The 23,866-nt window shown below is 39.9% G+C and overlaps 2 protein-coding genes across 2 annotated transcripts in view; one reads left to right on the top strand and one right to left on the bottom strand.

Moving 5' to 3' along the window:
* Positions 1–21,839, bottom strand: part of amacr (alpha-methylacyl-CoA racemase) — a 59,311-nt gene extending 37,472 nt beyond the window's left edge. The window contains exons 1-2 of the mRNA XM_086096380.1: positions 21,513–21,839; positions 14,321–14,530 (exon numbers count right to left, since the gene is read on the bottom strand). The gene's annotated coding sequence lies outside the window, so the exon portion shown is untranslated. The remainder of the gene's footprint in view (positions 1–14,320; positions 14,531–21,512) is intronic.
* On the top strand, positions 901–23,834 carry csgalnact1a (chondroitin sulfate N-acetylgalactosaminyltransferase 1a). The gene is made up of 8 exons (XM_086096376.1): positions 901–1,027; positions 10,165–11,335; positions 14,275–14,494; positions 16,471–16,572; positions 19,909–20,087; positions 20,160–20,254; positions 20,408–20,489; positions 21,534–23,834. Exons 2-8 carry the CDS (start codon positions 10,564–10,566, stop codon positions 21,833–21,835), a joined length of 1,752 nt encoding a protein of 583 aa, XP_085952502.1. The 5' UTR covers positions 901–1,027; positions 10,165–10,563; the 3' UTR covers positions 21,836–23,834.
* The last annotated feature ends 32 nt before the right edge of the window (positions 23,835–23,866 follow it).

Here is a 23,866-nt window from a genome sequence, read left to right as displayed (position 1 = left end):
ATAAATCAACAATTGGGAAAGTCTAGCCTGGTCCAAAATGTTGGGCGAACACACTTGAGTTTGTTTTTATTTTTATTTTTGTTAATCTAATGATTGATCACGGCCAATAAAAAAATAAATAATAATAAAAAATAATAAAAAATAGAATGACTCAAATTAACTCTCAGTAGCCACTTGTAAAAAATAAAAATCAATTCATTTCATCTGATCATTTAAAAAGTAAAAAATAAATAAAATAAATGCAAAATTTGGCTAGTTTAATGTTTTTGAAGAAGTATATTTCTTAGAAAATTACATTTTATGTAGTATTATTTATTTTATAATTGTGCTTCATACATACATTGAGTTTGAGGGACTTTAATGCCATTAAATTGTCAAAAGTGAAGTAAACTTGAGGTCACAAGAGTTCATCATAAAGAGTACTGTAGCCTACAGTGTACGCATTTCATTGAAATGGTGGATTTAGAAACCAAGGTAATCTTTCTTGTTGTTGCCGTTTCCTCAATTTTCGTAGTCTGGAAATTAGCCCAACTCGCAAAAAAGAGTTCAGTAATTGGCATCAACTAGGGCTAGTGTTGGAAAATGTGAAGAATACGAATACATTACAACATTAAATTACTTGTTATTTAAGTAAATAGCAGAAACATTATTAAAAAGTAAATGTTGTAAAAAAAAATAAAAAATAAAGTTGAAATCCAGTAAAAAATAAAATAAAAATCATTCCGGCGTTTTGGTTAGCCACCTAAAAGCTTGCTCCTCCTCACTAATGGACGAAATGGATATTTTAACGTGATATCACAATGCTGTCACATTGGTAGTCTTACTTTGAAGGAGACAAACGCGTTGTTCCGGTGTTTGCCGACTTGAATGGGCGAGGCGGTGTCAAACAACGCTCGTTCACACCCGCTCTGCTGCCGGCAGCTAGTGTCGGCTCAGGACCGGCGGAGTGGCGGCACGACTGGACCGCTGCACCCGATGAGACGCCACCTCCTCCCGGACTGGAGTGGACCAATCACCGGGCCGAGAGGTAAGATGTCCGGCTGAATGTTTATGTTTATAGTGTGCTTGCAATTTGTGGTCATCAGGAATCAAGTGATGTATTTTGTTATAGTTGACAAAAATAAAATAAAAAGTGTGGTACTTTTAATACCGTGATAACTTTTATACGCAATGCTTCAATGGTGTGTGTGTGCTTAGGATGTTTTATTTTTCATTAGAATATAAATTTGGAAAATAAGGCCAAACAGAGATGATGATGATGATAATAATAATAATAATAATAATAATAATAATAATAATAATAATAATAATAATAATAATGCATGCCCTGTTCCATCCCTCACATGCAACACTGCGAGGCATTTTTATCAGGGAAAAAATGCTTCTAATCCTGTTTAGCGCATTCTCACTCACTAACAAGCAAGCAATACATATTTGAAGCCGGCTGTTCTCATTTTTGGAAAGTGGAGATTATGGGATTGGAGGCTGCTTGGGGCTCGCTTGACTTTCGGCAAGAGGCAAACAAAGGCTAAACGCACCACTGATTAAGTGCGACAAATGACATGATGCACGATGACACACATGCGCTCCCGCATGACCAAATTGCCCCATTTGAGATCCATGTTTGTGCACTTTCACGCTTAACAGATCGTATTACAGTGTAACCTATTTGTTGGGGGGGGGGGGGGGGGGGGTAAATCCTTATATTTATTGTTTTGAGTGCTGCTATTTGTTGTCTGTACCCAATTATTAATGCAATGATTTATATGTAAATTCTTCTTTTGTGCCAATTTAATTGCCCTCATTGGCGCCCACGTCACTCACCTTGCCGTGCCTTTTAAAGCCACACACATTATAAGTCACGGTGTAGAATGTGAGGATGGCGACCTCAAGTTAGACAATAAATACCTACACTTGACATTGTTTAATAATGTAAAAATATATAGTTTTTTTTGAATATTTAATTTATTAATTGATGGGATATTTGGTATATAATAATCAATTAAAAAAATATTTGTTAGCTGCAGCCACTCACACGCAGACATAACTCATCCCACCCACTAGGCCCCGCCTCTTAAAGGCACATGCATATACACAGACACTATAATACATACAGTACTTTCTTTGCATTTTATGCTTGCAATTCGTTTTTTTTTTTAATTCAAATGTTTGCAATGTGCTTATAACGTGTGCTTAATGTGTTTAAAATGTGTGGAAGCGGGAAAACTATATTAAAAAAAAAAAAGTTATAGATTACGGTCTCTATATACGTTTGGGTTTTGAATGCATCTCCCGCGATCAATGGTGGCTCATTGTACTTCCATTATCATGCAATCATTTCTTAATTTAAAGAAACAGGCCTCAGTTTGTCAGCCTGGCAGCAACAATCTTGTGGCAGTTTACCGGCTTGACAAAAAAAGGGAAGTATTGAACCCCTGCTGAGAGCCGATTGTCACGTTGGCCCACGCTTGGCAACGTTCACAAGATGGCGGGACCATCACAAAAGTGGCTGCGAGAAAAAGCTTCGAGGTGCGCCATCATTAAAATTAGCCTCCATTAGTTTCCAAATCAGTAGAGCACAAACGTCAGTCAAGGTCAAAGCAATCTTCATTTGGATCAGTTTGAAATTGGCTGCTTATGCATTAATTATGTAATTAAAACGCATGCAAATTATTCTGAGAAAAAACAATCCATGCAGCCCTGGCTCTCAAGGCACAACTAGCTGACTAACTTGCACCAAATTAGATTTACCCTTTTACTGGTCATCTGTTTTTAATAAAAAAAAATAAAATAAAAAAAAAATATCAAAACATATTTCATAACAAGCCGCACTTTAGTAGATGGTAAACAACAGTTAAAAAAAGAGGCTTCCATCTTTAATTCTCAGGTGAAGTTTACTGTCAATCTAAACACAAACACGTTGCGGTTAAAAGAACCACATTAAGTTTGCCTTTAACTCCGTTAGCTTAATGCTAACAGATAATGGGAAACGACGTAGTGATTCATCAATGGATGGATTTTTTTTTGATAGGTCGCATTTATGGACTCATTAACTCATTCACTGCCATTGACGGCTATAAACGTCAACAATTCATTTGAACTATTTCTATTAGTTACATTTTTTCCCACTTTTGTTAAGAAGAGTATAAAAACCTAGACATTAAAAAAAATTTTTTTTTAAAGAAAATATAATTAAAAATTAGGGGCGTCAGGCGATTAAATTATTAAAAATTAATGGCGTCAGGCGTTTAAAATTTGTAATTGTAATTAATCGCATGACTTCAATAGTTAACTCACAATTAATCACAAATTTTATATCTGTTGTAAATGTACAATAATTTTCTTCTAGGTTTTCGTACTCTTGCTAACAAAAATAAAAAAAAAGTTAAACTAATAGAAATAGCTCAAATAAATTTTTGACGTCTATAGCCGTCAATGGCAGTGAATGAGTTAAAAACATTTAATCGCCTCTTGCCCCTAATTTTTTATAATCTTTTTTAAAATGAATTTATGGCAGTGAATGAGTTCAACTGGCGTGATTCGCCTTTTGCGTTTGGGACCGCGACTCGGACAATCTCCTCCCGCCGTCTTATCTGCAACATCCACCGCTGCCGCAACGGCCCATTTCCCGCCCAGAGGGGGCCGTTCACGTTTCATCTGGTGCAATGGAGCTGCGAAATCATGCAACTCTTTGAGGAAGTGGCGGACCCCGCTCACACACAAGATTGTGTTGTGTGCGCTTGTCTGACTCTCATCTTTGGGTGGCACAACACTTGCCGTCCCACAGCGTACTGTGTGGATATTTGGCTTTGGGTGCGTGTTTGTTTACATCTGTGTGATTGTGTATATTCTGTGTGTTTGTGTATATTTGAGTGTGTGAGCATGTGTGTACTGTTTGTGCACGCTTGTTTATGTATTGTTTATATGTGCATATTCAGTGTGTGTTTTGGTTCATGTGCGCGATTGTGTGTTTTATATGTTTGTGTATGTTTGCTTGTACATTTTTACATTTGTGTATGTTTTTTCTGCATTTTTACGTTTGTGTATGTTTTTGTTTGTGGGTGTGGCTGCTAGTTTGTGATTGTGTGTGATTTTGAGTGAATGTGTGGTCTTGTTTTCGTTATATAGTGGGGCCCACTTGTCCATGTGGGGCCATTTTGCTGGGCCCCACAAGTTTAGAGCTTTTTTTTTTGAGGGTCAAGACTTGGTTTTAGAGTTTAGGTTTGAATTGGGTTATGGTTGCGGTTAGGGTAAGGAACAGGGGTAGGGAATAATTTTTGATGGTCGGGGTTAAGGGGAGGGGCTAGGAAATGCATTATGTCAATGAGAAGGCCCCACAAAGATAGTAAAACAAACCTGTGTGTTTTGTGTGTGTGTGTTTGCTTGTACATGTTTGTGTATGCATGTGTGTTTTTCTGCATTTGTGTATGTATTTGCGTGTATTTGTGTGTCTGTGTGGATATGTGATTGAGTGTGAGTTTGTGAGTGTTTGCCACAAATGTGTGTTTACATGTTTGCGTGGGTTTCTGTGTGCATTTGTGTATGTACGCGTTATGCCTTTTTGTGTGTCTGTCCATTGTTGTGTTGGTGTATGCTTGTGTGTATTTTTGTTTTCGTGTGTTGGCTTGTGTACGTGTTTTTGCGCGAATTGCTTTGTATTTGTGTGTTTGTGCGCATTTGTGAGTTTGTGTGTTCATGTACGTTGTTTTTTTGGTGTTCATGCGTGTTTGTCTACATGTTTTTGTATTTGTGTCCATTTGTGCAAGTTAGCGTTTCGTGTGTATCTTAAGAGCATTTTAGTGTGTGTGTGTGTGTGTGTTAAGGTGCCTTCCGTCCAGATGGCACGTCGACAGGAAGGTTCCGGGCTATAGCGGGCCCCTAATGAGCGGGGAGTGTGCAGCACCTGAGGGGACAGCGCGCATCAAAGGGCGCCTTTCCCTACTTCCTGTCTTTCCCTCAATCATCATCATCATCATCATCTTCATCACCTAATAACGACACCTTTCTTGCTCTTCATCCTCTCCTCACAACTTCGCTAAGTGTAATACTTCCCCCCCCTAAGGAAGGAAGGAAGTTAGGAGGGAGGGAGGGATGATGTCGCGCTTGTCTCCCGTTGTTTGACATTCCTTAATGTAATACTAGTATATATACAAATAATCGAATATATAATAAAATGATAAAAAAAAAAAGATGAACGAAAAAATGGAAGTCGTAATGTGACGCTGCACGCCCCATTTTTACAAACATCCTTAATTGTCATGATGAACAAACACATTGAGCACACTCACGCAGCTCTCACATGCAAATTCACCAAAGTCACATGATGCCCCACAGGCCCCGCCTCTCAAAGATAAACAATACGCAGATGCTAGTACGTGAAGTAATTTCAGTTTTATGCTTGCAATTTTGTGTGTGTGTTTAAATGTATTTATAATGTGTTTAGATGTGGTCAAATATGCGCGAGGGTTAAAACATTTTTTTTATTTTTATGTGGTCTGTCTACCACAGATTCTCACCTCAGGGGGGCCAGAACATGATAAGAATATTTATTTCCTTATTATTTGCTATGGGAAAATGTGCTTTAATCAAAACAAAATGGAGGTTGACCTAAATATTGAACTGTACTCATAAACATCAATACTGTATCATATTAACTCATTCACTGCCATTGACGGCTATAGACGTCAAAAATTCATTTGAAATATTTCTTTTAGTTTCAATTTTTTTCCCACTTTTGTTAACAAGAGTATGAAAACCTACAGTTTGTTTTATTGTACATTTAGAACAGATATAAAATTTGTGTTTAATTGTGAGTTAACTATTGAAGTCATGCGATTAATTACAATAAAAATATATATATCATCGGACGCCCCTAATTTTTAATCATCTTTTCTTTTTTTTTAATTAGGGGCATCAGGCGATGCAATAAAGATTAAATAATTGCTTATGTTTGATAAAAAAAAACATTAGAAAAATACCTTAAAAATAATCATATATTAAATTGCAATCGCAATTAAATTTCAGCCCAATAAAGAAGCAAAATCCGTTATCCATCTGAGGCGACGGCCATTTTGCCACTCTCTGACAACTGAAAATGACATCACAGTTGCTCAGGGCTAAGGTAACGACTAATCGCGGCTCAGCTTGTGCACGTCACATGACCAAACTCTAAGAACAGGTGAGCCGTGATTGGTCGTTCCTTTGCCTGAGCTCTGGGCAACTATGATGTCATTTTCAACTGACAGTAAAGTGACAAAATGGCCGCCCCCCTTGAGATGGATACAAACATTGTGTGATAGCAAATATGCAATGAGTGCTAATTATTTGTGTGTTCAATTCTGGATCCACTATTAAAGCGCCGATCCAACAAGGCTGTAGACTGATCCAGCATAAAGAAGAGCCACATTAAACGCAAGCAGGCAGCTGCAGCAGTAGAGGTGGAAGTGATTTTGGAAGGTTTAAATGAGATGCAGCAGTGTCTGACGAGCTCAGAGTCGTCTCAATTTATTGGCCACAGAGAATGAAAGATGACGGGGGAGACGCTTTAATGCGCTATTTTGTCACAGTGCGCGGAAAATGGCTAGTTTGCCTGCTCGTAAACAAGCCCCCACCAACTGTGTTTACATGTGGATTTATAGCATCCCACCAGGATGCGTTCAATTTATGCTTGTTTGTCCGCCACGGAGATACAAGTAAAAATTTTATTTGGAACACGTTTACTTTTTGTGTACTTGTGTGCTCACAACATGGTTTGTGAGAAGTTGGCAAATAGATCTAGAAACTTTGCTTGTGTTTTTTGTTTTTTCATTGTGTTAATTTGATTTCATAGTCATAACTAGGGGTGAGCTTTTTTATTTTTTATTTTGAATGAATCTACTGTTGATGATACATTTTTAAAAAGGGACCCAACTATTTGTATAACAGCTATTAAAAAAACAACAACGTACTACTACTTTAAACAATTTGTATGGTAACGAACAATGCTTTGCTAGCTTAAAACAGTAACAATATGCTACTATATTTGAATCTATTTAACTGATACAGTATATGACAATATGATTGTATTACGATATTTGCTCCAATATCTCGCAAAACTTGGAAACGGCAGAACATTGGCTTGTTGGAGAAACGCAAGCAGCAACACGACGGCGTGTTTTTGTACGAGCAATAAAATTAAAACGTGATGATTCAGTCCCATTGAGTGTGCGTGTGTGGTAGCAGGCAGCCATGCCTTCTCGAGTAACCTGGGCTGAATCAGCTCATTCATAGCCCCCCTGGAGAGTGCCTGCTTTTGCCTGGAAATCTGACCAATGACTGTGGGAATTGATCTTTCTAAAACACGCTTTAGTGATTTTAGTAAATGCATAAAACCGAGAACCGATCCTGTGTGAAAACTTTGAGTGAAAACGTTTTGTTCCGGGAACCTATGAAACCAGAAAAGATGGTGCCGTATAAGAAGTGATGTCATTGTATGACACACCCCTGTGTTTGTTTTCACCGAAAAATTTGTTATTAACGCATTCACTGCCATGAATTCATTTGAACAATTTCTAACATTTGTTTTCACTTTTGTTAACAAGAGTATGAAAACCTAGAAAAAAATGATTATACATTTAGAACAGATATAAAATTTGTGATTAATCGTGAGTTAACTAGTGAAGTCATGCAATTAATTAATTAATTAAACATTTTAATCGCCTGACGCCCCAATTTAAAAAAAATTGTTTTTATTTTTTTAAATATTTTCTTCCAAAAATGAATTACAATTATAAATTTTAATCGCCTGAAGCCCCTATATTTTTTAATAATCTTTTCTTCTTTTCAATATTTTCATTTTTTTCAAATAAATAAAAAATAACTAGTTAAGTCATGCTATTAATTACAATTTTAAAAAAATAATCGCCTGACGACCCTAATTTTTAATAAAAAAAGTTTTTTTTAAAGATTATTAAAAATTAGGGTCGTCAGGCAATTAAAATTTGTAATCGTAATTAATTAATCACAAATTTTATATCTGTTCTAAATGTAGGTTTTTTTTTCTAGGTTTTCATACTCTTGTTAACAAAAGTGGAAAAAAATGTTTCCTTTAATTTTTTAGTACAATCGTCACTTTATATTCAAGAACTGTGTCCTTAAAACTGTATTTACATACAATTTGTATTTAACTTGGTGGAAAAGAATTGAGAACCACTGCAACAGGCTTCATACCATCCATGTTGAGATTCCTTTGTCATAATGTAAAAAAGAAAAAGAAAAACTACAACATTTAGAAATAAATACTGTTCATTAACAGTGAGAACATGCTCATTTGCATTAATTTGAATAATAACTTTTAGTCACGTTGACTTATGACACACATGGAATTTGACCACGATAATGGATAAAGGTCACATGACAATTGGCTCACAACTCATATACAAAACTTGCAATTTATAAAAAGGTACTAGGTGACAATTTCCCCCCCTTCGTTCAGCCCTCCCCCTTACTCATTCCTCAAACATCCTCCCATGTTGTCAGCGGAGGTCCGACGGTGGCGGCGCCTCGCCGGAGCACAGTCCGGTATTCACTCGCACCATAGACTAATCCTTTCACAGGGCGGCACTGTCAAAGAGGCGACTGTGTGCCGAGACTGAGTGCGATACACAGAGATACATTTAAAGATATGTACAGTAACTCAAACAAGCTGTCCATCGCCCCCCCCCCCCCCCCCCCCCCCCAACGCAAACCTCCAAAACATATATTCTCACTTAACGGATTCATCTATCATTAATTCATGGCTATATTGGTTTGTGATCACATGATGATGATTCCACATTATTTGCCTTCCTGGTTTGGGGCATTTATGGCATTTGGGGTTTTGATTCAGGTATAGCTTCAGTATGAATACAAGTATTTTTTTAAAGAACTGTTTGCCTTATGTATTTATTATTCATCAAAATTACAATTGTATTCAGTGTAGATTCCAAAGTAGGCAAAATGTTCTTTCATGTTGTGTCTCATTCATCTGTTAGTTTGCATTAGAAAGCCAAGTATCCAGCCACCATTGATCGAAAAAACGCACTTTGTCATTTTTTCATAGTATCCCATCTGATATATTAAATCATTCAAATGCTGCCTTTTAAGAAGTATAGGTGACTATTCCAATTGGGGTCCGATGAAAAGAGCCATTGTGTCTCAAAAGGACAAGATGAGTGTACTTTGTGTAACTGACCCACTTGCTTTTTCTCACTCATGTGACAGCATTTTTTCTCCGCCAGTGCCGGAGCACTTGTGGGAAATGCTTTGGTTTGGTTGCGAGCTGCTACAATGCTTTCTTTTAGCCAACGAGTCAGTGTGGCCCCGGGGCGCCATCCTTATTTGACATTAAAAGAATTTGAGAAACGGTTATTTTGTGTGGTGTACTCAAAATACCAAATCAAATCAAATGAGGATGTCACACTTGCACAAATCTGCCGCCGCTGTCGTTTTTGACGGTAGATTTCGGGTCGCCAAATCGAAATTGCCTAGCTCCGCCCCCCTCAGTCATCGAAAGCCTCCCCTCGCCATTGGCCCAGCAGTACACGGGGAGGGGTTAACTATCACTAAATTGCTCGAGACAGGACCGCCCAATAAAAATGCACTAAGAAAGAGAGCGTATTATTTTGCTTCGTGCAAGCGTCGGGCCAAAACCTCGTAAGTCACAATTTGGCAATGACATTTTTTTCCTCTCAAAAATCTATACTTTTTGGTCTATGGAGGAAGGAAATAAATAATGGAAATAAATAAATAAAAGGAATTATATATATATATATATATATATATATGGCAACTGGCATTGACTGGATTTAGCCCATCCTTGCGTTTACACTCCTTTTTATCCACATTGGAAGAGGCCTTGCTGCAATCTGAAGATTATCAAATTTCATGCTTTTTTTTCTTCTTTCTATTCATGCTGCCATGACGCATATCACAATTGTCACACTTGAAAGAGAAGTGTTGAAATTGCATCACCATAGCCTGAATCCTCTTGATGTGCTGACGTCTTGGGCGATTTGATCCAGAGATTTCATGCGGCATTTCAGGCTTTTTTTTTTTTTTTCAACCTCCTCCAAATTTTTTGAGACATTTGAGAATCGAGCTTCCACTCTATCTTGATTGACCGTCTGGTTTTCTCCACTCTCACAGCACATCAAGAGAAGAGCCATTGACGGTGGCGGATTTGCAATGCCTGGGATCTCCAGACGTTTGCTGAATCATCTCCGTGCAGGAAAAGGGCAGTGCACATGAGTCATCTACTGTTTTGGATGACGTAGCGGTGTGTGGGTCTTCCAGCAGACCATGGGGCGAAGTGGAGTCACAGAGTGGGAAAAAGTGCTTTCTCACAAGCGTTCCAGCCTCATTTATTGACTTTGCCGAGGACCGGAGCCGAAGTCAAGCGGCGGTGCCATGAAGTGACCTCACACTGATAAGTGGCGCGGCCATGGAACTTCATCGCATATGGACTCTTATCGTTGTGTGTGAGGTTACGTGATCTTTCCGCAGCGTGGGCGGACACATTTTTAATCAAGAGGCGACTTGATTTTGATGCAAGACGCAGACATGTTGCGGCGCGGGCTCCTAGCCTGGGTTTCCCGCGTGGGCGGCGTGCTGGTTCTCCTGTGTTGCTCCTTGTCACTCCTCTACGTGATGACCTGCAGTCCCCTGCACTCGGACGAGCCGCCGCTGAGCCGCGCCTTGCCGCACGCCAGCGCCAATCAGCTCAGCCTGGGTGGCGCGAGGCCTGAGGCGGGGGCAGGTGCAGCTGGAACTGGGCGAGCCGCCCAAAGCGGGCTGCCACCGGCGGTCCAGCCCTACCAGGCGCTGTTGCAAGAGCGCGAGGAGCAACACCGCCTGCACATCTCCTCCTTGAAGAAGCAGATTGCTCAGCTCAAAGAGGCTCTGCAGGAGCGCAGCCAGCAGCTCAAAGGCGTGCAGGACAGTTTGAAACGAGCCGCCGGGGGCTCGGTGGAGGCCCGCGGATCGCAGGCAGGCGATCTTGGGGACGACCCGGGAGCGAAAAGCCAGCAGGCTGACCTCCAGGACTTCCTAAGGAGCCAGCTGTCCAAAGCCGAGGTGACGGCCGGGGCCAGGCTACCCAGCGAGTATGCGGTGGTGCCCTTTGAGAGTTTCACCCTGCAGAGGGTCTACCAGCTGGAGATGGGCCTGACGCGCCACCCCGAGGAGAAACCTGTGAGGAAGGACAAGCGGGACGAGCTGGGCGAGGTGCTGGAGTTTGCCCTGCGCAGCCTCAACACACCGCCGGCCCAGCTGGACGGCAAAAGTAGCAAGGTCTACTCGCCGTCGGACTTTATAGGAGGTGAGAACACACCGTGGGAACTTGCTTGGGAGGGATATTGAGGAAACTGAAATGGGCAGCGTATCGAGGAAAGACGTAGAAACCTAACAAAATAGAACCAGTAACAAGACGTGACATCACGACAGACCAAACACTTCTGGCCCTGCCTTCCCCAACAAGTTAAGAGATACAGCGGAATCTCCTTGCCGGGCATATCAAGGAAACTCACACAGGAAGCACAAACCTACCCAAAGGCAATTGAGAGAACTAAAACAAGAAGCCTACTGAACACCAAAAAAACGATTATTGTGTATGACCGCTTGGCAAGTCAGGAACGAGTGTACGTGTTGTTTATCGGGTTATCCTACCGAGTTGTCCTGCTTTGACCACGACGGCAGGAAATTGACACAGCTGTTCCTCGTTCACAGTGGGGCCATCTCAAGTCTTGTCTATCTTTGGAAGATCACCAGTTCCCTTTTATACTGCCTGTAAAATCTGGCATTTGCACTCTTCTGTATAAATGACACTTAATGCTGAATCAAGGGTGGGCAAGTTGGCCTGCCAAGTTTATGCAATCGGAGATACTATCAGAGCCTTAACCAATGCGTGCGAGTGTAAGAGAAGTTGAAAGCGGTTGTTGCAAAACAGCATCTCAATATCACGCACTAAAAAACAATTGGGTCAAAATGAACCCAACTTGGGTCAAAACTTTTTGGGTTTTCAATTAACCCAAAACAGTGGGTCAAATGAATAACCCACCAACCAACCCATGGTTGAATGAATAACCCACAAAACCACCCAACAATTGGGTTGATTCATTTAATTTGACCCAGCACTTGCCGCTAAATACCTCATAAAGTTGGGTTGGTTCATTTTTGACCCAATTCAATTGGGTTATTTGACTAACCCAAACAGTTGGGTCAAATGAATAACCCACAAAACCACCTGGAATTTGGGGTAATTTGTGGGTTATTTATTTAATTTGACCCAACATTTGGGGTGAAATACCTCAAAAAGTTGGGTTGGTTCATTTTTTAAGACCTAAGTCAATTGGGTTATTCAACTAACCCAAAAAGCTGTGTCAAATGAATAACCCAAAAATTTGGTTGGTTTGTGGGTTATTAATTCAATTTGAATCAGTTCATGGGGTTAAATACCTCACAAAGTTGGGTCAATTCATTTTTGACCCAATTCAGTTGGATTTTTCAACTAACCCAAACAGTTGGGTCAAATGAGTAACCCACAAAACAACCCCAAATTGGGTTGATTTGTGGGTTATTCATTTAATTAGACTCACCATTTGGGGCTAAATACCTCAAAAAGTTGGGTCTGTTCATTTTTTTACCCAGTTCAATTGCGTTATTCGACTAACCAAAAAGTTGGGTGAAATGAATAAACCACAAAACTACCCAAACATTGGGTTCACTTATGATAGATTCCTTTTGAATAGAGAATGCACAGAACACAAACCAAATTTTTGTTTAAAAGGAGGTACCCCGATCGCGTTTATATGGGCAAATATTCAGGTTCGAAAACGGTTTGGTTTTTAAAAACTGTTTTAAGACAAAGTATGTAGCTGGTGCTAAATGTTTCGCCCTTTTCTGATGTTGAGGCACACGACTACCCAGAGACTCTTACAGCTGTGACACCACCTCCGAAGGCGGAAAATTCCCGTTGATCTTGTCCTCATGTTCCAAGTTGGTGCCATTTATACATAAGAGACACTTGAAACTAAATGCATTTACAGGCAGTGCAAAAGGGGCAAAGAAAAAGGTGGGGGCTCACAAGACAGTAGGGGCAGAAAAAAACATGGGGGAGGATGTGTGTACTTGAAATTGGTCAACGTATTTGCAAAAAAATCAAAGCTTATCGCAGCATCCCTGCGGTGAAATCAAGCCTCCCATCGCAGGAAGCCCGCCAGTTTTGGGTGGTTATCACACTGCATCTTTTTCTCTTTGAAGAGCGCGTTCCGGTTCATTAGCGTCTTTCATGGCTCTTTTACTTCCTCCGTGGTCTCAGCTCCCGCTTGGTGCGTTTCCCCCAGCAGTGTTGACCTCAAGATTCAATTTGCAAGCCCGGTAATTGAAGAGTTGTGTAAAAAACAAGCGGACGTCACGTAAGGACCACGACAACACATATTTAGCATGGGTGACCAAAATAGCCTAGCATGTGTGGTAGTTTTGTTCACGTTGACATTGATCAACTGAAAACATGTCAGGGAATTGAATTAATTGATGAGGTCATTAACTCATTCACTGCCATTGACGGTTATAGACGTACACAAATAATTATAACTATTTCTATTAGTTTAACATTTTTTTTCTACTTTTGTTAACAAGAGTATGAAAGTCTATAATTTTTTTATTGTACATTTAGAACAGATATAAAATTTGTGATTAATCGTGAGTTAACTATTGAAGTCATGCGATTAATTACGAGTACAAATTTTAATAGCCTGACACCCCAAATTTTTAATAATCATCTCGTCAGGCGATTACAATTTTTTAATGGTAATTAATCGCATGACTTCACTAGTTAACTCACGAATAAATCACAAATTTTATATCTGTTCTAAATGTACATTTTCATACTCTTGTTAACAAAAGTGGAAAAAAATGCTAAACTAATAGAAATAGTTCAAATGAATTTTTGACGTTTATAGCCGTCAATGGCAGTGAATGAGTTAATGTTTGAATGTTTTTTTTGTAATGTGGTTACGTTAAAATAATAATGGGGCAAAAAAAAAAAGAAAGCCAGATAGTTTATTGATCTGACCCTAATTCACTGTAATAGATTTTTGCACAGCCAGTATTAGACCACGGGTTGCGACTCAGACAAAACTCATTTCCACCCACAGCCATCTTTCCACTGAAATAATTAAGAATTAACAACAAAACAACCTGCATTAACACGTGCGAGGCCCTGTCCCAAGATTGTGTGTTTGCTTTCCCCGCGCGCAGGCATCACGCGCACAGAGAAGGACAAAGGGACAGTGTATGAGCTGACCTTCCGCGGGGAAGAATCCAGTCAGGAATTCCGCCGCCTGGTCCTCTTCCGGCCCTTCGGACCGCTGATGAAGGTGAAGAGCGAGCGGGTGGACACGGCCGACGTGATCATCAACATCGTGGTGCCGCTGTCCCGGCGAACCGACAAGTTCAAGCAGTTCATGCAAAACTTCAGGTGAGTGCCTATATTCCATATTCATCGTGTTTCCATCTGTAATGGGGAGATTATAGTGAGTAAACTCAACAAGAATGGTTTGTTTATTTGATTGCTGCTAGGTATAAAATCCCGGCATAAATAAAACTGGGACAGATTGAATGATAGGGGACAACAGTAAGGATAGATTAATTAGCTAATGAGCATCTCCAGGCTAACAAGTCCAACGCTTAGTGGCTCTAATGCCCTCCCCTTGTGGGAAAGGAGAGTCATTTTTTTGGGCATCAAAATATGTTGTTTTAATTATATTATTGCTTTACACTGTAAAGTGTGTGATTTATGTCCACCTGTGCTGTTGCTTATCACTACTTTTTTTTCCCCCTTAGTAAATCCTGCTCCGTTGCACTATTTCCGCCTGTTCAAATGCCCTCCGGGGGGCACAAAAGTTGATCTACAGCGGCGCGGCGTGGCATTTACTTACTTGAGAGGAGCTGAGCCAACACTTCAGCCTCATTCATATTGAACGCGCGTGTGTGTGTGCTCATGTAAGCAAATAAGGGCAGGAAAAGATAAGCTATGAATTCAAACATTAGTATAAAAAATTGCTGATTTTTTTCCCCCACCCACGAATCTGCAGATGCCGATGAAAATCAATTTGCCGTCAAAAAACAAAACAGCATCTGTCGCGGCCTGAACAAACGTATCATTCATGACATTTTTTATTTCATTTGTCAGCGCTTATTTGCACTGCTATGTTTAGGAGGACAGTTGAATAGCATCCTATCAGGGGGAAATAGCATTTTTTTCCCTTTCCTTTTCTTTTTTTTTACAATTTGCATTTGCATTTCTATTAAAACCTCATGCAGAAAGAAAGTGTTCCGTTGAGTGTCCCGACATTCTGGTGCTTCAACATACAGTTTGGTGACAAAAAGTATAAGAAGCTATTTTTACCATCCATTAAACTGTGAAATATAAAATATTTGTAAATGTATGTAATTTACTTGTGTTAGATTCATGAGAGAATTTAAACTCAGTTTGTTGCAAGTTACTGTTAGAAATTTGGATTTCATGCCAGTTAGTGTTACAAATTAAGGTTTTTTGACAGAGTTACAGTTCTCAAAATGAGATTTTATACAAAAAATGATTGAGAATTTCTATTAGGGTTTCATGTCAGTTTTAAATTGAGGAGCAGGTGAGTGAGATGCGCCATGTTCTAGAGAACACGTCCAGGTGAGTTACGAATTCAGCGCTCTATTTATCTAGCCACTGTAGCTAGCTAGCTAGCTAGCTCTGAGCTAGTTCATTCTATCTGAATTTAGGGATTTTTGTTGTTATGGCGATGCAAGTGGACCACTCACATGCTTCATGTTTGGCCTCGAGTCGAGTCAACTCAAGGTTCAAGTGAGGTTTTCAGCCGTGGTTAGGTTTTTATGTGGGGGGTTCAGGACATGCTAAGGATTTCAAATTAGGAAATTAAGATTACGCCTGATGCCCCGAATTTTTTATCTTTTTTTTTAAAATTTTTATTCATTCACTGCCATTGACGGTTATAAACGTCAAAAATTAATTTGAACTATTTCTAGTCATGCGATAAATAACGATTTAAAAATTTTATCGCCTATCACCCCTAATTTTAAAATAATATTTTTTTTCTTATGAATTTATAAAAAAAGAAAAGGAAAAAAAGAAAGAAAAAAAAGGTTGAAGGTAGGGTTCGAAAATTTTAATTTCACGACACTGTTGGGGTTCTTGTAGTGTTACAGATAGATGATGGTTTCAAAGGAGTATTTTCACCAGAGATATGATTTTCGAATTAGGGTTTCAAGTCAGGGCTTCGATTTGAAAGTTTTAAATTGGGTTTTGTGACTGAGGTTTCAAGTTATGAAAACTATTTTTCACCACATATTATATGAAGGTAGCACTGTGTGTTGTCATTTTTCACTGTGCGTTCATGTTGCTTTCTAACGAACAACGTTTGTGTACGCGTGTCTGTGCAGGGAGGTGTGCGTGCGCCAGGACGGCCGCGTCCACCTCACGGTGGTCTATTTCGGGAAGGAGCAGGTGAGCGAGGTGCGCCACGTCCTAGAGAACACGTCCAGGTGAGTCAGGAAATCAGTGTTTCTTATCTATCGAGCCACTGTAGCTAGCTAGCTAGCTAGCTCTGAGCTCGTTCATTCTATCTGAATTTAGTGACTTTGGTTGCTATGGCGATTCAAGCGGACCGCTCATTTGCTTCATGTTTGGCCTCGAAGTCCGCCGCTACGAAGCGTCTGGGGAGAAGATGGAAATGAAAGCAACTAGCGATATTCCAGAGACATGCGGAGGAAGGGATTTATGATGAGTAGAGCCTTGTTGTAAGGCGAGATGAAGAAAGGCAGCGAAGTAAGCGAAGATGCAGGCAGCACATATTGGATTTAAATAAAGTAGCATACAAGAAACGTTTTTTTAAACCTTAACATTTCTATCCCTGGTTCTTCCTTTAGTCTTTTTTTTTTTAAATTGTAAATTCCCGTGAATCCCTCAAAAGGCTTTTTCCAGCTTGTACTGATGATTCAACCAGAAGAATATGATTTAATCAGTTAATCTATTAGATATAAAACAAATGTAGTTTGCTTGATTGAATCCGGTCCGGAAATGAATTGCAAGCATTTTTGTATTCTGCTTAGCTCGCTCGTAGTGATAGCTTTAAAGATGTATTGCTGGGCAATCAGATTGCTATTCCATATTTCAAGTTGGATTGGCTTGGCTGACTCTCCCAACGACTTGAGAAGAAGCAAAAGGGATCACACAAAGCTCGCCAAATTAATAAACAAGCTCCTTTTGACTCACAGCTCGGGCCTGTCAGTCACACAAATTTGAATTTCCGCCTTTGTTAGGGACAATGAAAGGATTTCTTCTGCAGGTTGACAGCTTCTCTGCCATCCCAAGTATGCGCCGCGACTGATAAGTGCTCCGGCCAGCTGCAAGTGCGCACATGCCAGGACACACGCGCGCGCAACGTTCCCCACAACACAACACAAACACAAAGCTGCCTGCGGTGATGCGGCTTTCGTCGTATGTCCATACGGCTCAAAATTGTGTCACGGTTTTCATTTGAAAATCGTCACTGTCAGGCTTAAGATATGTTAAACTAGAGGTTAGGTTAGTAGGATTTCAAGCCAGAATTGGGGTTTTTAATTGGGGTTTTAGGCCTGGGTTTAAGGTCTCAAACAAGGGTTAATGTTTAAAAGTAGGGTTTCAAATTAAGGTTTTAACTTCTCCTTTCAAATAAGGATTAGGGCTTGTAAGTAAGGTTTCAAGGTATTTTAGGGTTTCAAGCCTGGATTTGGGTTTAGGGTTTAACACGGTTAGCAGGGTTTTAAATTAGGGTTTGGGTTATGGTTTCAAGACTCGGTTTAGTTTTTCAAACAAGGGTCAGGGTTTCAAAATGGAGTTTTAGACCAGGGGTAGGGTTTCCAAGTAGGTTATCACCTTAGGGTTTCAAACGAAGGTGGGGTTTGAATTAGTGTTGGGGTTGAGATTAAGGTTTCAAAACCAAGTTAGGATTGCAAGTCAAGGTTTTTTTTGTGTGTGCTTGCATTTTATTTTTATTTTTATCTGGGTTAGGGTTTGGTTTCAAGACCGGGTTAGGGTTTCAACGTAAGATTTCAATCTTGGGGTTCAAGGTAGGGTTCCCAATATGGTGCACGGTTTCAAGACAGGCTTTTAAGGTTTTAAATTGGGGGTTCTTTTTTGGGTTCGGATTTCAAAGCAGGATTTCTAGCTAGGGTTAAGATTTCCAATTATGTTTTCAACTTTAGTAAGAGTTTCAAACAAGGTTCAGGGTTTCAAAGTAAGGTTCCAAATGAGACTTTCAAGACTGGCCTAGGGTTTTAAATAAGGGACAGGGTTTTGAACCTGGGTTAGGCTTTCAAAAATAAGGTTCCAACTTAGGGTTTACGTCTGTGTTAGGGTTTCAAACAAGGGTTTGGTCTCAAATCACGCTTTGGGTCAGAGTTTGTATTTCAAGTGAAGGGTTGAAGGGTTCCGATGGACTAAAGAAGAAAACATCCACAGGAGGCTGTATGATTTGTCAGGCCGCTAAATTTCGGACTCAGAAGACGACATTGCATTTTGTCTTTTTATGGCCATTAGCAGTGCAGTTCCTTGAACACGTTTTTCCACCGGTTCACCAGACACCCGACAAAGGTGGGGGGTCCATCTCTCTCTCTCTCCTCTTTCTCTCATGTAAAGCCCGTATGAGCTCAGCATTAGTCACTCACCGCATCAATTATTTGGCCCCGAGGCTACATCACAGCTGTGGCAGCTGTTTACGCATTCTCCTGCGATTTCGCCGTCGTCGCCTCGTTTGAGATTCCCAAAGAAAGGCGCCGTCTGCTGAAGCTCAGCTGTGGGAACCCTTTTTGATGGTGACCCGGCGACGACGCACAAACATGTCACTAAAACGGTACTTACTTTAGAATAATGTGACTCGAGCAAGTACTGTAACTTGAGGAAGTATTCAGTGTATACACTCCTCAAGTACAGAGTAATTAGTGAGCAAATTCAAAAAAATGTCAAATCGACAAAAATATAATATTAGGAATGTACAAATTCAGATGTTGCCCAAAAATTTCACTTTAATTAAAATAGTTTTTTTTTATACACAATAACAATGTAAGGCAAAATCAGCCACAACAAACATTGCTTAGATGAATTATTTGTTTACAGTTTTTTGTCTGGGTTTTCTCAGGTTCAAAGTGGAGTTTTTGTAGGCTGAAATGATGACATTTTTAAGGATGCTGCTATGTACTGTATGTCGACATAACGTGCGCAAAAATCCCAGGCTAAACTTAGCTCCTCCTTCTCCTAAGAAGGATATTAGAAAACTGTGACTACTTCCTTGATACCTAATACTACTCTCCGATGAACAAAAGCTTTGGCGCCATCTTGTGACATCTAAGAGTGCTACAGAAAGAGCCTCTGAGGATTGTTGAAAAGTTGAATGAATGAATTCATGAATGGAAAATAAGTTCACTATCGGTTTTATTTTGAGGCATTTCTGCTGCTTTGACGTCATGCTAGTTAGTTACGTAGCTAATGCAGCTATTCCGCAACAACAAACGCTACATCACGATTTTGCGTTTTCCCACTCGTACCTTTACGGACGTGTGGAACTGCCAATGTGGAATAAACAGTTTTCATTGGACTATGTCGTTTGAACGTATCGGTAAAACGTAGGCTAAATGCTAAAAACATTAATTTTTTTCCCTCTGATGCTATGCTATGTTTTTAGCATTTGGGCTACATTACCAATATACGTTCGAATGACTTTACCAATCTGTCCAACGGCATAGCCCGGTCAAACTGTTCACTCCACACTGGCAGTTCCATGAAGGCTGGAGTTTCTATCAAAGCCTCTCAAAACCACCCACTCGCTTCCTATCACTCTGCAGGGAGGCCAACTTCAAAAACTACACTCTCCTGCAGCTGGACGAGGAGTTCTCCCGAGGTCGGGGTCTGGACGTCGGGGCGAGGGCATGGAAGGGCGGCAACGTGCTGCTCTTCTTCTGCGACGTGGACATCTACTTCACCGCCGACTTCCTCGGATCTTGCCGACTCAACGCTCAGTCCGGTAAATTTGACCTTCACGTGTATCTATGGCCACGAAAATACCAGCGAGTAGAATACCTTTCTCTCATTCCAGGTAAAAAAGTCTTCTATCCCGTGTTATTCAGCCAGTACAATCCCAAACTGATCTACAGCGGCCCCGAGCACATCCCGCCAGTGGAGCAACAGCTGGTAAAACATACCCATAAAGCAAAAAACAACAAAAAAACTATTCTTTTAGCCGCAGGGGAATACGCTTGAGTCATGCTAATCTATAGTGCAGCAAGGAGGCCTTGGAAGTACCTCCCCTGTGGGGCTTTTTAGCTTTACTTCCTGTCTTCTCAGGTGATGAAGAAAGACACGGGCTTCTGGAGAGATTTTGGATTCGGCATGACCTGCCAGTACCGCTCGGATTTCATCAACATAGGTAATGATGAAAGGTTCCACGGGCAACTGTTCCATTTGGACCATCCAGCATCTCTAGTAAATCTGACTTCATGGCAATGGTGCAGATTTTACGCTAATGCTATGCTAACATAATAAACATCTGTTCAGTTACATTACACCAGGGGTGTCCATACTTTTTTTGTCCGAGTGCCACATACAAAAAAAATTGAAGGATGGAAGGGTCACTTTTATTTTTTATTTTTTTTAACTTAACATTATCAAGCACACCACCAAAAATCTAACATTTTTTATATATTCGAGTTTTGTTGTTGTTTTATTTATTTTATTTTATTTAGTCGCTACCCGAACAGCTTTCAATAAGGCAAATTTAGGATTTTACAAGATTTCAGTAACCAACCAGAAAATATCAGACCCTGCACTGCACAGCAGCTAAATCTCATCACGACATTCAGAACCAAAACAGGAGCAAACTAAATTAACCTTTTTCCAAGCAGTTACGATATGTTCACAATTTGGACATTGACACAGAGCAGAAAGTGGAGTAAACAATTTTTGCTTGTAAAAATGATCTTCATTCACCACGGTGTTTTGAAGAGAAATGTCATTTGTTTAATTGTTAATTGAGTCTTTGCGTGAACCAATTATTTAGTAGCAGATGTCATTTTAGTATATTTGAACACCACTGCATTACACGTTAGCATAATCTAATTGAATTTAGAGTTTACGTCACAAGATAAAATGACGGTCAACTCACTGAAAAACATTAGAATTTGGGATCATTGTAATTTGATTTGTGATGTTTTCTTCAAAATGTGATGCAATGTGGTTTGACTACTATAACAACCGGTTCCGTTTGTACGCTAGTCACAAGTAAAAGCAATACAATACGCGTGTTTACGCCGTGTAATGTAAAGCAAGCCGTTGCGTTGCGTTGCATTGCGGAAGTATCAGAAATGCCCGGATGTTTGAAATTGTCAATAGCGTCACATCAACGTCAATTTACATATTACACAATAGTCAGGCGATTGGGAAAGATACATACGTGTGCTTGTCTTCCCTGCAGGAGGTTTCGACATCGACATCAAGGGCTGGGGCGGCGAGGACGTGCACCTGTACCGCAAGTACCTGCACAGCAACCTCCTGGTGGTGCGGGCGCCATCACGCGGCCTCTTCCACCTGTGGCACGAGAAGCACTGCGCCGACGAACTGGCTCCCGAGCAGTACCGCATGTGCATGCAGTCCAAGGCCATGAACGAGGCGTCGCACGGACAACTGGGCATGCTCTTTTTCCACAAAGACATTGACGAGCACCTACGCAAGCAGAAAACGCAGCAACAACAACAACAGAACGCCAAAAAGACATGAAACCTAACGCAATAGAACAACCACAGGTCTATGACGTTTGTGTTCATTTTGTTGGGAAGTAGAGACGTCTAGTGGATAGAAAGTGAACAGCAGGTGAGTGGAATGAAGGACTTCCTGTTGTACAGTATGTACTGACCTGTCATTTTTTTATATTTCAATTATGTATAAAATGTTGGAGTGAAAGCATTGTTTTTTACATTTTCCTTTCATTTTATTGTTTGTTTGTTTTCCTTTCGGACAATACCCGAAAAGAAAAAGGGCTGAGGGGATGAAGCCGAAGCTTATTAATTCCCCTTTCCGTTTCCGTTATAATCACTAAAAAAAAAAGATTTCTACTCGCAAGGATATATATTTAAAAAAACAAACGAAAAAACAAGACTGCTTATGCTCTTGACATTATTATATAATATATGTAAAAATATATATTTGACCAGTTGGGGGGACCCTCGTTTTTCTTTTTGACAAATCATATTTGTGTGGATAAAAGGACCTACTGTGCATTTTAATCATAAAATAATAATAATCTTTATGTAACTGTGGTTTATGTTTAAAAAAAAAAAAAGGGCCTTTAGATTGCCGTACTTTATTTCCATTTTTCAGTTATTGGACGACTAGTGTTTACATTTAATCACACACAAAAACATAGGGATACAATGCAAATTCTAATTGAAAACAAAACAAAACAAGGCCAGCAGAATAAATCCAACCGTTTTGGGGTTTGCTTGCGTTTTCATTTGTTTGATTAACGTTCATGGGTCAACATGACCCGCTGTATTTAATCATCAGCACATGTTATGTGTATCAACACAAATTCTACTAGAAATAAAAGGGAAAAAATACCACCACATCCATCAGATTTTTTTTCTCTCTCGATTTTCAAATGGGTCAGTTTGACCCACACCTTAACAGGAGGGTTAACTCCTCCAATGGCCTTGCCAAGCATAATTTTATATAACTTTATTTATACTATTATCATCACTCCTGTATTTATGTGTAATGTGATGTAAATAGCAAAGTGTACAGTTATTACGATACTCCTTTTTACACTCAATGTAACCCATTTTCAGCAACATTTATTAATTATTGACGTTGACTCAAAGCAGAGTTGCCCAAACTGAGGCTCGGGAACCAAATTGTATTGATCATATTTGTATATAAATTTGAGGTTTAAAAAAAAAAGAAGTTTATATACTCTATAGGCCATGGTATATAATTTGGTGTCTTGAGATGAACATGTTTGGGAAACCCTGACTTAAAAGGGAATTCTGGTATTTTTTGGTTTTGTTTAAAAAATAGACATTTAAACAGTCCAAGGTGTCCTAAAGATGCAATCGAGTATGTGCCACTTATAAGAAGCAAAAGCTAATCTGTACATCCAACAATACTCGTTGCAGCTCTGCTTACCTTTTGGCTTTGATGTGGTTGCAGGGGTGTGGCACAAGTGGGAGGGTGTGGGTGTTTCTGCTGTGGTTTGAAAGTGGCTCTGGATATTCCCTCAGTTTATGTATTATGGTTTCGTGCTTTACTGCTCATTGGCCGCGTGCTGCTGGTTTGCGCCCCTTGGCCATCGGGGGGCAGTATAAGTCATAATACAGATTCCAGGAAGTCCGTTTCCCATGTTTTGAAGAATAAACGTTTGTGTTTAGGAATACCAGAATTAGCCTTTTAATGGTCAGAAATTTTATTTTTTCATTCCAATTTACTGTGACGTTTTATGATCCCCCCCTTTTTTTTGAGGTATGGTTGAACATAACAAGCAGGCTGTGCAACCGGTTGTGTTTCTAACGGTGAATACGTCTAACAAGATGTAATGTGATATTTGACACGTCCTTTTGTTATTGTTTATGCACTTGTACTTTACTTTCACGTCATATTTATTGTTCCGTGCATTAAAATGGGCGTAAATAAATTGCCCGCTCGTCAAACTGTAATCCCTCCGATGCAATTGCGGCGTTTGACCAAAGATGTGAACAATTTTTATTGTGTTTAAAATGTTTATTCTTGGAACGATAAATGCATGTTTCAAGATGT

This window comes from Leptonotus elevatus, chromosome 15, assembly GCF_054856555.1.
Source record: "Leptonotus elevatus isolate MCC_2025b chromosome 15, RoL_Lele_1.0, whole genome shotgun sequence".
Taxonomy (NCBI): domain Eukaryota; kingdom Metazoa; phylum Chordata; class Actinopteri; order Syngnathiformes; family Syngnathidae; genus Leptonotus; species Leptonotus elevatus.
The sequence above is the reverse complement of the archived record's forward strand: the minus strand, read 5'-3'. Positions and strand labels throughout refer to the sequence as shown.

Excerpts from the sequence above, each read along its gene's own strand:
- csgalnact1a (XM_086096376.1), top strand. The coding sequence starts at position 10,564 with ATGCAAGACGCAGACATGTTGCGGCGCGGGCTCCTAGCCTGGGTTTCC. Across the intron at positions 11,336-14,274 it reads GCCGTCGGACTTTATAGGAG|GCATCACGCGCACAGAGAAG; the intron begins GTGAGAACACAC and ends CCCCGCGCGCAG. Across the intron at positions 16,573-19,908 it reads GTCCTAGAGAACACGTCCAG|GGAGGCCAACTTCAAAAACT; the intron begins GTGAGTCAGGAA and ends ATCACTCTGCAG.